Below are 16,417 nucleotides of genomic sequence, written 5' to 3'. Positions count from 1 at the left end.
GTCTTCTCTCGTCGGTACTTCTCCTTCTTTCCATCTCTGGGCAAGAAGCATTCTTGTTGTCGCTGTCGTTGCATACATAAAGAGTCTTTTCTTTTGGTATTTCCTCACCTATAACACCTAACAAAAAGGCCTCTGGTTTTTTTAACAAAAGTTATCTTAAACTCATTATATATCATTTCCCAGAAAGCTTTTACCATCCCACATGCCCACCACTAATAATAATAATAATAATAATAATAATTTATTTATACCCCGCCCATCTGGCTGGGCTTCCCCAGCCACTCTGGGTGGCTTCCAAAAAAAATATTAAAATACTGTAATACATCAAACATTAAAAGCTTCCCTAAACAGGGCTGCCTTCAGATGTCTTCTAAAAGTCTGGTTGTTGTTCTCTTTGACATCTGGTGGGAGGGCGTTCCACAGGGAGGGCGCCACTACCGAGAAGGCCCTCTGCCTGGTTCCCTGTAACTTGGCTTCTCGCAATGAGGGAACCACCAGAAGGCCTTTGGCACTGGACCTCAGTGTCTGGGCAGAACGATGAGGGTGGAAACACTCCTTCAGATATACTGGACCGAGGCCATTTAGGGCTTTCAAGGTCAGCACCAACACTTTGAATTGTGATCGGAAATGTCCTGGGAGCCAATGTAGGTCTTTCAAGACCGGTGTCATGATGGAAAGTACCTTCTTTCCTTTTACATTTCCATATGGGGGCTGATCCTGGCAAGGCAGCATGGCCCCAACAGCGTTCTCTGTTATCACCGACCCGGACTTCCACTCCACGTTTATCAAGGCCAGGCCGGAGCAGAACTTGACCATTCCTGCCTCCAACCCCAGTGCTATAACCACTGCGCCATCCTGCCCACCTGTCACCTTCCTGCCTTGCCTTTCAGGTGAGGCGTTGGGCATCAAGTACCCTGTCCAGGTTCCATACAAGCGCATCAAGAGCAACCCGGGCTCTGTGATCATCGACGGGCTGCCCCCGGGGATCCCCTTTCGGAAGCCCTGCACCTTCGGCTCCCAGAACCTGGAGAGGATATTAGCCGTGGCAGACAAGATCAAGTTCACGGTAACAAGGTATTTCCCTCCTCAGGGATCCTTCCCAGGTTGTGCTTTTGTGAGGGCGAGTGTGTTTGTGCTGGAGTGGACCTTCTGCCTTGTGGCCTGCATTTATGACTCTCTGCTAAAACAAGTCGCTCGGGGTTTCTTCCTAGGCTTACAGGCATACTATCCCTGTGGGTTTGTATGCGTGTGAGAATGTGGATGTGTTGGTCTTGCCCACCACTACCGTGCATTTCCCTTCCAAAGGTATCTGGCCTAGCAGGTGAAGAAGGTGCAGAAAGGTTCTCCCACCTGCTACTCGAAAGTAATGCGCACCTTTCTTGGCCAAACAACGTTGCGATTTAGCGTGCGCATTAGATTCGATGGCGCGTTTGCATTCGCCAGCAAATACTTTCTCGGTCTCAAGGTTTTGAAAACTAGGTGCGCATTAGATTCGCGTAAATACGGTATGAGACATGGTGGGAAATGCTTATCCCCCCTATTGTAAAAATAAAAAAAGTTCTTTATTGCCAAACATACATGGCCCTATAACTAAATATTAAAGTAAGTTTGGGGTGGGATTGCTTATTATAAACAGGAGAAATAAATCACACCATAACCCACAAAGAACAAAGACTGAAATGGGGCTGGGGCTGGGGGGAGTTAAGGAAAGGAAATACTTAAATCAGTTATGATAATCGTAATAATTGCTTACTTATTTATTAATACATATTTTGTTTTCCAGGCCTTTCCAAGGACTCATTCCCAAGCCTGGTAAGTGCCCAGTGTAACCAAAGACTTAAGTATATCTTTCCATTCTGGAAAGCAAGATAACTTTAACAATTTTGTGGGGCCGTCCATTTGGGGGAGGTGGCCTGTTGTCTGTTAAATTTTTGCTCCATGGTATTCTCCGTTCTGCATGTGCATTAGCTCTGTGTGTCTTTGCAGATGTAGTTGCTTTTCACATCTCTCTCTCTCTCTTGTGTGTGTGTGTGTATTCCATTGCTTGTTTAAAATTGTATGTTACCCTGTAAATTCATATTCTATATATACATGCCAAACTGAGGATGACCACAGGGCCAAAATGTGTCTGGCCATATTTCATTTTGTTTGATGGGAGTCCAGCCATTTTATATTTGATCTGTTTATACTACAGTCATACCTTGGGGATTGAACGAAATCCGTTCCGGAAGTCTGTTTGACTTCCAAAGCATTTGGAAACCAAAGCGCGGCGTCTGCTTGGCTGCAAGAAGCTCCTGCAGCCAATCAGAAGTGGCGGAACTTGTGTCACACGTTCAGGTTGCAAAGAAGGTTCGCAAACCGGAACAATCACTTCCGGGTTTGCGGCGTTCAGGAGCCAAAACATTCGAGAACTAGGCTGTTCAAAAACCAAGGTACGACTGTAGTTCATAGCAGTTATACAGAATGCTAGTTCTGTGTAACTAATATAAACTGCAGTCGTACCTTGGTTTTCGAACAGCCTAGTTGGCCTTCTTTGGATGCTCAGTTTCCAATTTGTTCATAACGGCTTTCATTAGCGGCTTATTACGAAAAGATCTCTTAAGAGCCAAAGGCACTGAATAAAATGAGAAACATTGCATTGCAGTAGAAGTCACTGCAATGACCCATAAACAGACCAAGCAAAGCAGCAGAAGCTTGAGCAACAGAAAACGTCTCATTGATAAACAGCTGAGCATTTATGAACTGAACACACACAAAGACACAAAAAGTGTGTGCTTTTTATGCAGACCGTCTCAGGTTCGGCCTGTGGCATCTCTGTCTGGGGCTAGGAAAGACAACCGTCTAAAGGCCTGGAGAGCTAGTCAGTGTAAATTACCTTTCCCTAACTCCAGACCTTCCAGATGTTATTGGATGTTATTGGATTTCAACTCGCACCAGCCCTAGCCAGCATGACTAATGGTTAGAGGTGGTGGGAATTGTCATCCAACAACTGCCGGAGGTTCACAAATGCCCTATCCCTGGACCAGACAAAACTAAGCTGCATGGAGCAACAGTGTGGTATATAAGAGGCCTTCCATAATATTTTAAATGGTGAATGTGCTTTACAACCTCTTTTATCATACTTCAGAAACCTCTGAGTTCAATGTTAAGTCCATTTTGCAAATGAGGGAACAGGAGACTTGGGGGTGGGGGTGGCAGATCATTGCTTCTTCCGATGGAGAGCTCACATTTTGAGAACTCAGCCCATCAGAAGCAGAAATCGTATTAAGGAGGAAAGCTCTCTATGACTTTTGGTGAAGGGGATATGGTGTAACCCAAAATTTTTCGGTCTGAAAAACGACATGTTTGGGAAAATGGGGCTTTCGAAAGCAGGCGAGATGGAGAACAAATATGTTTGAAAAGGAAAAAAAGGGTAATTAGGGTCCATATGTTGCATGTATTATGCTTATTCCGAAAAAGGAGGGGGAAAGGAAATTGCTGGGTAGAAGGCGATTTATCATTATTATTATTAGTGACCTGTTTGCCAATTTATCAAGAAGAGTTTCTTCCAAGTCTCGTGAATTGCCCAGGGGCAGGGAGCAATCATGCTTGGGAATACAATGAGGAGGGAGGGAACGCTTTGCCCACCTGAAAGCAGAGTACCTTTTAAACTTTCAGCTTACGGCAAGAAAGCAATGATTTTTAAAAATGTATTTCTCTTTTTTAAAAAAAAAAAAAAGTTTAATAGCAAAGAAACGTCAGATAATAAGAATAATATTTAAATATTTACATATTCATACAAAGAGTCCATATGCTCAAAAAGATATCCAAACAAGATTGATTATACATTGAAATCCCATATTACCCTTGCAATTTATTGTTATTCATGTATTACATTTCTAATCCACCTTCCTTTCAAGGAGCTCACGATGGCGTACAAGGTTCTTCCGCTCCCTGTTTTATCCACACACAACAACCCTGTGCGGTAGGGCATAGGCTGAGAGACAGTGAGTAGCCCAAGGACACCCAGTGAGCCTCATCACTGAGTGGGGATTTGAGACCAGGCATAGGAGTCATCTCCTAGGGGCTGAGGTCCCTTCACATACACACCCCAATAAAATATTTGAGGGGGCCAAGCCCCGCAAAGTTGTTGGGCACTGCCATTCAAATGGTGCGTGTGTGCTGCGTCTTGTGATCGATTAAGTGAGGGGGGCTTACCTGCCCCCTCCCCATATTTTGTTCCAAGTTGGCACCCTAAGATCAGGCATCCCGGGTCCTAGTCTGGCACACTTACTGCCACCCCACAAGGCTAACTTTTCCTAAGGCCAGAACAAAGCAGCGCACGCCATTGTTTTATGTTACGAACTGCCCTGTGATCTTTGGATGAAGGGCAGTATTCAAATTTAATACCGTAGATTCTGGCGTATTAGGCGACTGGGCGTATAAGACAAGCCCCAACGTTTGCTGTTCAATTTTAGAGAGTTTGAGCGCCACCAGGGGCAGAGCGCGCACCCCTCCGCTGCCTCTGCTATCACAGCAGCAGCAGCCGCCCGAGGCAAGGCGTTTGGTGGACGGGCGGCTGAGCGCCGCACTCGGAAGGACTTTCTGCGTCCCCTTCTGTGGGGAGGGAGGAGGAGCAATGGCAGAAGGGGCACCTCTGCTCACCGGCTCCCTCTCCTCCTTCCCAACACATATACCCAGCATATAAGACGACCCCCGACTTTTGGGGTGATTTTTCCAGGGATAAAAAGTCGTCTTGTACGCCGGAACATATGGTAGATAAAACACATTGTGCAACTTAAAGGGCATGCACACACACAATAGAATTAGCGGTTTTTTAAGTAGGTAGAAGGTAAAGGACCCCTGGAGGGTGAAATCCAGTCAAGGGCGAATATGGGGTTGCGCTCTCAGGCCGAGGGAGCCGGCGTTTGTCCACAGACAGCTTTCCGAGTCATGTGGCCAGCATGACTAAACTGCTTCTGGCACAACGGAACACTGTGACGGAAACCAGAGTACACGGAAACGCCGTTTCCCTTCCTGCCACAGCGGTACCTATTTATCTACTTGCACTGGTGTGCTTTCGAACTGCTAGGTTGGCAGGAGCTGGGACAGAGCAACGGGAGCTCCCTCCGTTGCGGGGATTCGAACCGCCAACCTTCCGATCGGCAAGCCCAAGAAGCTCAGTGGTTTAGACCACAGTGCCACCCAACATATTAAAAGGAGCAGAGGAAGCAAGCTACCTGATTCCAGTTCAGACCACTGGGCCATTTTGGTCAATATTGCCTACCACGACTCCAGGGTTTCAAGTGAGAGGTCCCCCCCCCAATCTTGCTAAGAGATGCTGTGGGTGGGGGGTGAGCCTCTCCCTGCCTTAGCTGGAGATACTGGATACTGACCCCAGGATCTTCTGCGTGCAACTCATATGCTACGGCCGTCGTCCCTGGGAAAAACCACTTGACCACAGGGGAGCAGTAGAACAAATGCCACAGCCATGAGCGATGACGCCTCTGGTGCCATGCGCCCAAGGCAGCTTGCCTCCAGATGTGTAGCTTAACTTTGGCACAGAGCTTTCGGGAGATGGGGGCGAGCTTCGTGTGTGGATCAGCCGCAGCCATTTTGGCTCGGTTCTCGTGCAAAAACTGACCTCCGCTCATTCTCACTCCCCCTTCTCTCTTTCCTTAGCGCCTAGACGGATTTCCACACTGGAAAAAGCTTACGCTGCTTTGCACGGTACGTTGCTCCGTGGGTGCGTCATGGATGGTAGCAGACAAGAAACGCTTGGCTAAGGGAACATGCGATTAAACCGAGCGGCTGTGGAAAGGCCCTGGTGGGTTTTAAATGCAGTGGTATCTTGGGTTACAGACGCTTCAGGTTACAGACGCTTCAGGTTACAGACACCGCTAACCCAGAAATAATACCTCGGGTTAAGAACTTTGCTTCAGGATGAGAACAGAAATCGCGTGGCGGCAGCAGGAGGCCCCATTAGCTAAAGTGGTACCTCAGGTTAAGAACAGTTTCAGGTTAAGAGCAGACCTCCAGAACAAATTAAGTTCTTAACCCGAGGTACCACTATATGTCCAGGGACTGTAGCTGGCATTTTAGGTGTGCTGTGGAGCTGCAGAGCCTGTGGGGGTGCCCCACAACTAGCCAAAGAGGCTGCCAACCATCACAATTTCAGGGATCTGGGGGGGGGGGACACATTTCTGCATTTGCAGGGGGTAGGACTAGATGGCACTTGCGGTCCCTTCCAACTCTACAGTTCTTTGATTCTATAGATAACAGGTGGCGATGGGATGAAGCGAGATGGCAACTTGGCCAGGAAGGCTGCACCCTGACCTGAGCTTTGCCCCTGACCTGGCCACATTTATGCCCTATGTTTAAAGCAACATGGTTCCACGTTAAACAGCCGTGGCTTCCACCAAAGCATTCTGGGAATGGTAGTTTGTTGAGGGTGGCTGAGAGCAGTTAGGAGACCCCTGTTCCACTCGCAGAGCTACAGTTCCCAGAGTTGCACGGGAAGAGGGATTGACTGTTAAAACCACGCTGGGAACTGTAGCCCTGTGAGGGGAAGAGGGGTCGCTTCCAAACAATTCTCAGCACCCTTAGGAAGCTACAGCTCACAGGATTCTTTTTTTTTGGGGGGGGGAATCTATGGCTGTTTAAAGTGGCATATCATCATGCTTTAAATGTATGGTGTGAATGTAGCCCTGGTTCAGCTTCATTGCTTCTCTCCCAGAGGCTGCTTTGAATATTTAAAATAAAATTTAATCAGGCACAAGAGATCAGATTGCAGATCTATAGATTGACTCTTACCCCCACGTAAAGTGAGAATAAACAATCTTAGGAGTTGCACCCACTTTGTACAGTAGAAAAATAGACAATATTATTATTATTATTATTATTATTATTATTATTATTATTATTATACCTGGACTTCAGCCAAAGATCCCACAGCGGCTTAGAACAATTAAAACACAGTATTACAGACTTTTCCAAACAACTTAAAATTACACAAATAAGATGGCTCCTAAAAATGCACACTTAAAGTATAAAAAGCCAGGTGTGTCTTCAGCGTTCTCTAAAAGCTGTACAGTGGTGCCCCGCAAGACGAACGCCTCGCAAGACGGAAAACCCGCTAGACGAAAGGGTTTTCCGTTTTGGAGGCGCTTCGCAAAACGAATTTCCCTATGGGGTTGCTTCGCAAGACGAAAAAATCTTGCGCGTCCCCGCGGTTTTTTTCCGCTCCCCTCCTTTTCCTAAGCCGCTATCAGCTGTTCCGCTGAAAAACCCGCTTAACAGCTGATCACGGAAAGCCGCTAGACCGCTGTAGCGCTAATCAATGGGCTTGCTTCGCAAGACGAAAAAACCGCTAGACGACAAGAATCGCGGAACGGATTCTTTTCGTCTTGCGAGGCACCACTGTATTGCGAAAATACCATGTGGGGAGGGAAGTTTCACAACTTAGGGGCTGCCACAGAGAAGGCCCTCCCTGTGGTCAGGTGAGGTGAGAGGTGGGAGATTCAGGACAGAAAAAAAGGAAGTGCTTCATTTCACAGCTGAACTGTGGAACTCACTGCCACCAGATGCAGTGAGGACCTCATCCTTGGACAGCTTTCAAAAGGAAATTAGGCAGAAGGATAAGACTATCAATGACAAATAGCAATCGGGATTAGTGTCAGCGTGCCCTTGAAAAGCAGTTGCTGGGAAGCAGCCACCGCAAGATAAGTCTATGGCTCTCATGACCTGTTCATAGCTATTCCATCGGGGGATCTGGTCTGATCCTGCTGAGTTCTCCTTATGTTCTTAGGTTAGCTAGAGAGGACCTTACTCCTAGGCTGAAGGAGCTGACTGAGGCGTTCTACAGTAGCCATGAATTTCATAAAGGGTGCAGTACAACTTCTCTGCGTTTTATATCTCTCATTAAGTGCAATTGTCAGCAATGGCATCGGAGTAGGTCTTTGGGGCAGAATAAGGAGGAGGTTTGTTTACTTTTTTGAACTATTTATAGACAGCACTTCCATTAAAAAAAATACAGCATCCAGAATTACAGTGAGATAAATAAAAAGAGCAGTAAATTCCGGCTGGCAAAAAACGGAAAGTCACCTTGCAAAGCGCTGAGTAACAGTTTATAGGAGACGCCTGAAGGAAGGCAGGGATAATTCCCGCCGAGCCTCCAGTGGCAGGGAGTTCCACAGGGCACAGACTGCCGCATTAAAGGCTTGGAGGCCTCTAGTAAAGACTGACCAAACCCCAGGGGTGTGAGGAACCTCAGGGAGTGGCCATCAAAGGATCTCAGTGATCGACGCAGAGCATAAGGAATCAGATAGTCCTTTAGGTACTTTGGACTCAAGCTGTGTTGAAACAGCTGGGCCTGACAAGCGGGAGAGGGCAATCATACTCACATCCTGCCCACTGGCAGTTCTTGTGTCCTCAAGAGCAACATAACCAGTGACAAAGGCTGCATTAACACCTTAGGGTACTTCCAGGATGATGGGATTTTTGTGACCTTGCCCACCACTATGAGTCTCAATGATGGAACGGGAGCAGTCAGTCCCTGGTGCGCAATGGCACCTTCTGAAGCACACCGGCGACTCCTGAAGCACACTGGTGGCCCTGCCACTTCCCCCATCGCTGGTGCGTAGCTGGGGACACACCATAGCTGGGGAAAGTCTTCTGCAGCCTGCATAGGTGTCTTTTTGAGGCCTGCCTCTGCCGTCACGAGGGACTCGAGCAGCTGTGCCAAAAGCCAAGGTTTCGGATAAAAACGGTCCAGACTCCTCTGTCCTTGCATTACACCCAATATTCACTGCCTGAGGCAGGTGTGCAGCCCTCAATGTGGCGCTGTACTACAACTCCCATCAAGCATTGCCAGCAGTCAGGCATTATGGGAATTGTAGTCCAACAGCAGTTAAGGGCTGCTCAGTGTGAGGAGCTTCCTTTGCTTGGTGCTGTTTCAAACCGAGCAAAAAACAACAACCGTGTGTTTCAGTCCAGAGTTTCCTTTCTTTGTCTGCTACCATCAACACACCCACGTCTGCCAAACTGAGCATAAGTGGCGTGAAGCTCAAAGAGTGAAGGGGAGGCCAAGCCCCTTTCCTCTGGATCCTTCTAAATCCTTCAGGACATCCTTCCACCCCGATAGCATGAAGAGCTGCAGACCCGGGTGGCAACAGGCCATAGATCGTCTCCCCCCCCCCCCAATCTGGTGCCCTTCTGGGTGCTTTGGACTACAACTCCCATGACTCCCGGCAAAGCTGTGCTGGCTGGGGCTGATGGGAGTTGTAGTCCAAAACGTCTGAAAGGCACCAGATATGGTTGTCATAAAGTGGGGGGGGGGGCGGGTTGGAACCTCCTACCCAGAGGACCAGATCTGTATCTGCCCTACTAATACCCAGCTCTACCTCTCCTTTAAATCAGAACCGGTGAAGGCAGTGAAGGTCCTGTGTGAGTGTCTGGAGGCAGTTGGAGGATGGATGGCAGCTAACTGATTGAGGTTGAATCCTGACAAGACAGAAGTACTATTTTGGGGGGACAGGGGGCGGGCTGGTGTGGAGGACTCCCTGATCCTGAATGGGGTAACTGTGCCCCTGAAGGACCAGGTGCGCAGCCTGGGAGTCATTTTGGACTCACAGCTGTCCATGGAGGCGCAGGTTAATTCTGTGTCCAGGGCAGCTCTTTATCGGCTCCATCTGGTACGCAGGCTGAGACCCTACCTGCCCGCAGACTGTCTTGCCAGAGTGGTGCATGCTCTAGTTATCTCCAGCTTGGACTACTGCAATGCACTCTATGTGGGGCTACCTTTGAAGGTGACTCGGAAACTGAAATTAATCCAGAATGCGGCAGCTAGACTGGTGACTAGGAGCGGCCACCAAGACCATATAACACCGGTCCTGAAAGACCTACATTGGCTCCCATTACGTTTCTGAGCACAATTCAAAGTGTTGGTGCTGACCTTTAAAGTCCTAAACGGCCTTAGCCCAGTATACCTGAAGAAACGTCTCCACCCCCATCATTCAGCCTGGACACTGAGATCCAGCGCCGAGGGCCTTCTGGCGGTTCCCTCGCTGTGAAAAGCCAAGTTACAGGGAACCAGGCAGAGGGCCTTCTCGGTAGTGGCACCTGCCCTGTGGAACGCCCTCCCGTCAGATGTCAAGGAAATAAACAACTATTTTGAAGGCAGCCCTGTTTAAGGAAGTTTTTAATGTCTGATGCTGTATTGTTTTTAATATTCGGTTGGAAGCCGCCCAGAGTGGCTGGGGAAACCCAGCCAGATGGGCGGGGTATTTATTTATTTATTTATTTATTATTATTATTATTATTATTATTATTATTATTATTATTATTATTATTATTTTACTCCTCAAGCACCAAATGGCCTGACATCAGATGACCCACACCTTCAAATTGGCTTGCAAATTGAGCCTGGGGCTTCGCAACTATGACGTAGTGAATTGAGCAGAATGGGAGGCAAAAGGCGGGGAGGGGGCCAAATTTTGGCCTTGCACAAAACATCTGGCACTGAGCAATTCCAGGGCAAAAGGCCTCCCACTCCTCACATCAAGGCCTTGATGCAGCTTCTACACACATGCTAGACAATTAGCCAGTGCACTGTAGTGTTTAGCGTGTCGGACTAGGACGTGGGAGACCAGAGTTCGAATCCCCACTCAGCCATGGAGGTCACGAGGGCCAGTCACCCTCAGCCTAGCCCAACTCGCAAGGCTGTTTTGGGGAGAAAATGGGAAGACATGTGTATACCACCTTGAGTTCCTTGGAGGAAAGGCGGGCAATTAACGTAACGAGCTAAAATAAACCAGGCAGAGGCAAACTACCTGTCACATGCAGTGGGTTACGTCAACAACCGGATGGGTGGGAGGAAGAGCTTCCAAGGTTACAGCTCCCTGTTTCCTGTCTCCGCAGACGAGGACGATGCCAACCGCTTGGGCGAGAAGGTGATTCTCCGAGAGCAAGTGAAGGAGCTCTTCAACGAAAAATATGGTGGGTTGCCTTGCTCTGCGAACAACACTAGATCTGCCGTGGTGGCACTGGCGGTCAGGAAAAAAAAAGTTTTTGCCTGGTGCCCAGTGATATGTAATGATGGCTCCAGGAGAACCTCCCTGGGAAAGCATTCTATAAGCAGGGGGCCACCACTGAAAAGGCCGTCCTCCTCTTGCCCCATGGAGGAGGGCCTCAGTGGACGACTGCAGGGTCTGGGTTGGTTCCTGTGGGGAGAGGCGGATAATTTTGGAATCACGGAGAACGCGGGCAGAGTGCATCTCAGCGAGGCAAAGAGGCAGAGGCCTGTGGTGTCTCCAGCAATAGGAAGGCTCGAGAAGGGGGCCTTGTGTAATCTGGGCTCCTAAACTCCAGCAATTGCTGGAGTTATTTGTGAGAAAGCTTCAGGAGTAAACCCTGAGGAAAACTCCATACTGCCCGCTGCCTTGCTGGACATCTTTGGGAAGAGAAAAGGCTAAGTCTCTAAGACAACCTTGTATGCCTCCTTCCGGCAACTCCTGCAGCCAAGCTGGCACCAAACATATTGCTCTTCTTTCCTTTGGATCACATCAGTGAGGTTGAGAGGGGGGTTGGGTGGTCCTGTTGTCTGGGCAGTCCAGGTTGCCTTGCGCCCCAGGGAGGTCAGTCCAATGCTTCTAACGCAGCGAAAACAACACAGGAGGCAGCAGTTATGAGTTAGCAGTCTCTGCCGCTACAGCAGACACTGGGATTCTACAGTGGGTTGACTTCACCCCTGGGTGGCACACTCCATTGTCACTCGAGACAAACAATGCAGTGGTACCTCAGATTAAGAACTTAATTTGTTCTCTCTCATGAACTGGGAAGAAGGAGGCAGCAAGCAGACTTGGAAGTAGCAAAGAGATATGCATGGTGTACAGTGGTGCCTCAGGTTACAGACACTTCAGGTTGCAGACTCCGCTAACCCAGAAATAGTACAGTGGTACCTCGGGTTAAGTACTTAATTCGTTCCGGGGGTCCGTTCTTAACCTGAAACTGTTCTTAACCTGAAGCACCACTTTAGCTAATGGGGCCTCCTGCTGCTGCCACACCACCGGAGCACGATTTCTGTTCTCATCCTGAAGCAAAGTTCTTAACCCGAGGTACTATTTCTGGGTTAGCGGCGGCTGTAACCTGAAGCGTCTGTAACCCGAGGTACCACTGTACACCATGCAAATCTCTCTGCTACTTCCAAGTCTGCTTGCTGCCTCCTTCTGCTCAGTTCATGAGAGGGAACGGGCAGTAGCCAACTAACTTTTACTCAGTGTTCGCAGTTACAGTTTAGGACCAGCTTTTTCCAGGGAGATTTTGGAAACCGCAAACAGGATGGGGACCAGGCCGGTTTCGTTTTGGCTGTGAGATGTGGCAGAGTTCTCCATCTTGGGCCTTTTGCATCCCGCTATATCCTCTGCTGTTGTTTCAGGAGAAGCTCTGGGCCTGAACCGACCCGTCCTGGTGCCATACAAGTTGATCAGGGACACTCCGGACGCCATCGAAGTGACCGGCCTGCCGGACGACATTCCCTTCCGAAACCCCAACACCTACGACATCCACCGGCTGGAGAAGATCCTCAAAGCCAGAGATCGTATCCGGATGGCGGTTACCAACCAGCTCCAGTAAGGGCGCCCCAGTTCCCACCTCGCACCTCTGAGCGCTTCTGTTGGATATGTAATGTCGCAGCGGCCTCTGCTGGCCTGAAACCAGAACTGCTTTGTTGGTTTAATTGCGGCAGAATTGCTGCAAGTGAATTTATCAGAACATACAAACACAGGTCAATTCATTTATTCACCGCATTTTCCTCCGCGGCATCTGGGGTCAAAGCAGTTCACGCTAAGAAACAGTCTAAATATGGTAGTTCAAAAACAATGGCTAGCCAAAAAGAAGAAGAAGTATAGTATCACTAGATAGCTCAGTTGGTTAGGGCGTGGTGTTGATTATACCAAGGTCGCAGGTTCGATCCCCATGTGGGACAGCTGCACATTCCTGCATTTCAGGGGGTTGGACTAGATGATCCTTAGGGTCCCTTCCAACTCTATGATTCACTAATAACATAATAGCATATGATTGCCAGTTCATTTCTGGGCCCGGTTCAAGTACTCACATTGGTGTTTAAAGCTCTCAGTAACTTAGGCCCCAAATATCTGAAGGATTGCTCCATTCCCTGGCAGATCACAAAACATTACAGACAGTTTAAAACCATTCAAAATAACAATTGCTAATTTGTATTGAATTGTTTTATTATATCTTCGTCTTATTTTAAAGAGAAGTGGTATACAATGGTACCTCAGGTTACATACGCTTCAGGTTAAAGACTCCGCTAACCAAAAATAGTGCTTCAGGTTAAGAACTTTGCATCAGGATGAGAACAGAAATCGTGCTCCGGCGGCGTGGCAGCAGCAGCAGGAGGTCCCATTAGCTAAAGTGGTGCTTCAGGTTAAGAACAGTTTCAGGTTAAGAACGGACCTCTGGAACGAATTAAGTACTTAATCTGAGGTACCACTGTATAACTATTTCAATAAATAAATAAAGGCAAGCAAAAACAAAACAAAACCACAGTTTAAACCACAGTTCAAAACAAATTACACTCACCAGAAAAGAATGGCTCCTAAAAATAGACATCTCAAGGCAGCGGTGGAGCAAGCCAATTTGGCGTCTGGGGCGGTGCGCATGCCCTGCGCCCAAGGGCAGGGCTAGCAGCCCACAGGGGTGGGGCCAGACGAGGCAGGATACTCCGCGAGGCCTCCGAGGAGTCTGCCTGCCTCCTCCCACTCAGCTGCCCTACAGGGTGGACCGTTTGGGGCAGTACGGAGCCTGCAGGCGCCCAAGCCACCGCGTCACTCCCAGGAGAGACGCATGGCTTGGGCACGCTGCAGGCCGTGCGGTGTGTGCCACCCGGCACTTTGTCACCCCCCTCAGTGGTGACACCCGGGGCCACCCTCCCCCACCGCACCCCCCTTCCTGTCTCAAGGGTCAAAGGCCAAGTTAAAGAGGTGCATCTTCAGCATTTAGTACATGCGAAAAGGATCTTGGGATCTTAGTGGACCACAAGATTAACATGAGTCAACAGTGCAATGCTGCAGCAACCCCCCCCCCCATGCTATTCCAGGCTGCATCAACAGAAGGATAGTGTCCAGATCAAGGGAAGTAATAGTAATGCTCTATTCTGCCTTTCTCAGAACACATCTGAGGTCCTGTGTACAGTTCTGGGCACCACAATTGAAGCTGGAATGTATGCACATGAGGGTGACTAACATGATCAAGGGTCTGTGTGAGGAATGGTAGGGGATCTGTCTGGGATTATTTAGCTGTGATTCCTGCATTTCAGGGGGTTGGACTAGATGACCCTTGGGGGTGAATTCCAACTCTGCACTTCTATGTTTCTTACAGTAGCCCACTGGGCAGGAAAGAGATGGGAGAGAGAATAGGAAACCAGGAGGGGAGGAGGAGTGCTCTTATTGACCCCGGACTGATGAGCCCTGCGGGAGTGTGGTTCTTGTCAGGATAGGAAGCTTACGCATTCTGTTATACATGCCTTCCCTGGGAATAAGTCAGTGGAAAATACCTCTGACTGCACAGATAAAGGCACCTCCTTTGTTTTGGTTCCAAGATTGTAGACTTTTCACAGGGGCTTCCAAACTCTTTGTCTGTTTCATTTCCTTAAGAATAGCCATCAATCTTTCACTATGCAAATACCGCATTTTTAAATTTATCCATTCATTTTTATTCTCTTTTTTTACACTGCAGGCCCTTTGCAGACCTAGGATCTGAGGCCAAACAGCCAGGTAAGTTGAAAAGTGAGGAGGAGGGGAGATGAAAAACAAAAACCCCAACCCCAAAACAGTCTCTCTTTGCTCGTAAGAAGATCAGAAGAATCCTGCGAGTCTCTTAAAACTTCTAGCAGGGGGAGGAAGTGATTTGAAGTGGGAGAGGGTTGGTGTTTAATCCTTCCCCGCACTCCTGGTTTCCGCACAACTAGGGCACTGAAGGTGTGTTTATTGTGTTGCAACAAAAAGTGGGGCAGGAAGCAGGAAGAGTGCTGCAATTCCCGTTTGAACCCATGTCCCCTTTGGATGTCCCTAGAAAACGATGGCACCATTCCCAAACGGAAGCGGAAGAGGATTTCGGAAGGGAATTCCGTGTCTTCCTCTTCATCATCATCTTCCTCCTCCTCTTCAAATCTGGAGTCCACGTCATCAACCAACCAGATCTCACTTGTGGTAAATATACACCAAGGGGCTTGTTTTTGCTGAAGGGGGGTGGGTCAGCCTGTGTCTGGACTGCACCACCTCAGACTGTGGATCAGGCCTCCCATGACTGAACACACAGCACATCCACTGCTTTCAAGACCCAGCGTTGCCCTAAAGAGGATTCAGATTAAGGGCTTTATCAAATACTGGTGCTGCTCAGAGTAGACCCACTGAAAATAATGGGCACTGCTAACTTATAATCACAGAATTGTAGAGTTGGAAGAGGCCCCAAGGATCTGAGAGCCAGTGTGGTGTAGTGGTTAAGAGCAACAGACTTGTAATCTGGTGAACCGGGTTCGTGTCTCCACTCCTCCACATGCAGCTGCTGGGTGAAGTCTCTCAGCCCCACTCACCTCACAGAGTGTTTGTTGTGGGGGAGGAAGGGAACGAAGGGAAAGGAGATTGTTTGCCGCTTTGAGACTCCTTCAGGTAGTGATAAAGTGGGATATCAAATCCAAACTCTTCTTCTTCATCATCTAGTCCAACCCCCTGCAATGCAGGAATCTCAGCTAGAGCATCCATGACAGATGGCCATCCAACCTCTGCTTAAAATCTTCCAAGGAAAGGGAGTCCACAACCTCCCGAGGGAGTTGGTTCCACTGTTGAACAGTTCTTAGTGTCAGAAAGTTCTTCCTGATGTTTAGGCTGGATCTCCTCCCCTCCAGAGCAGCAGAAAACAAGCTTGCTCCATCTTCCACGGGGCGGCCCTTGAGATATTTGAAGATGGCCCTCTTCTCTTCTCCAGTTCCTCAACTGTTCCCCATCAGGCTTGGTTTCCAGACCCTTAATCATCTTGGTTGCCCTCCTCTCCACATGTTCTAGCTTGTGAACTGGCCTGAGATGGCTTATATTTGGGGCTAGAAAAATGTCACCTAGACCCAGGGAAACCAACCTCCAGATATTACTGGGCAGCATCTCCCACATCTTTGGCCATTGGTGTAGCAGGCTGGGGCTGATGGGAGTTGTACTCCAACAAATTTGAGGCTACCCTTAGTCTAGACAGGCCCCATTATAGAGTGCTAGCTTCCTAGGAGATCCTTGAATCCCTTTGTTTTTTGGCTGTTTCGAGGGCTGCAGCTACACAGCTATAAAAAAACATTCTGAAAATGCTCTGGGGGGAAAACCATTTTAAAGTTCATAATGGAAAAATTCATAGAGTTCCAATTTCAGCTCTACAGCAC

At 48.5% G+C, this 16,417-nt stretch overlaps 1 protein-coding gene and 1 long non-coding RNA gene across 8 annotated transcripts in view; one reads left to right on the top strand and one right to left on the bottom strand.

Annotated features, from left to right (window-relative positions):
• LOC309519999 overlaps positions 1 to 16,417 on the bottom strand; it is a 145,277-nt gene that overhangs the window by 59,851 nt on the left and 69,009 nt on the right. The window lies entirely within an intron of this gene.
• The window catches only part of GTF2IRD1 (GTF2I repeat domain containing 1), a 99,155-nt gene that overhangs the window by 81,581 nt on the left and 1,157 nt on the right, over positions 1 to 16,417 (top strand). For 6 of the 7 annotated variants that reach the window (XM_082201221.1, XM_082201222.1, XM_082201216.1 and 3 more), the window contains 7 exons: positions 891 to 1,074; positions 1,784 to 1,812; positions 5,662 to 5,709; positions 10,897 to 10,974; positions 12,413 to 12,605; positions 14,734 to 14,771; positions 15,070 to 15,206. In XM_082201221.1, the coding sequence (XP_082057347.1) occupies positions 891 to 1,074; positions 1,784 to 1,812; positions 5,662 to 5,709; positions 10,897 to 10,974; positions 12,413 to 12,605; positions 14,734 to 14,771; positions 15,070 to 15,206 (707 nt within the window). The remainder of the gene's footprint in view (positions 1 to 890; positions 1,075 to 1,783; positions 1,813 to 5,661; positions 5,710 to 10,896; positions 10,975 to 12,412; positions 12,606 to 14,733; positions 14,772 to 15,069; positions 15,207 to 16,417) is intronic. The other variant, XM_082201219.1, reaches the window with a different exon arrangement.

This window comes from Podarcis vaucheri (assembly GCF_965113315.1).
Source record: "Podarcis vaucheri genome assembly, chromosome: 15".
Taxonomy (NCBI): Eukaryota; Metazoa; Chordata; class Lepidosauria; order Squamata; family Lacertidae; genus Podarcis; species Podarcis vaucheri.
Note: the sequence above shows the minus strand (reverse complement) of the source record. Positions and strands in the feature narration are given on the sequence as shown.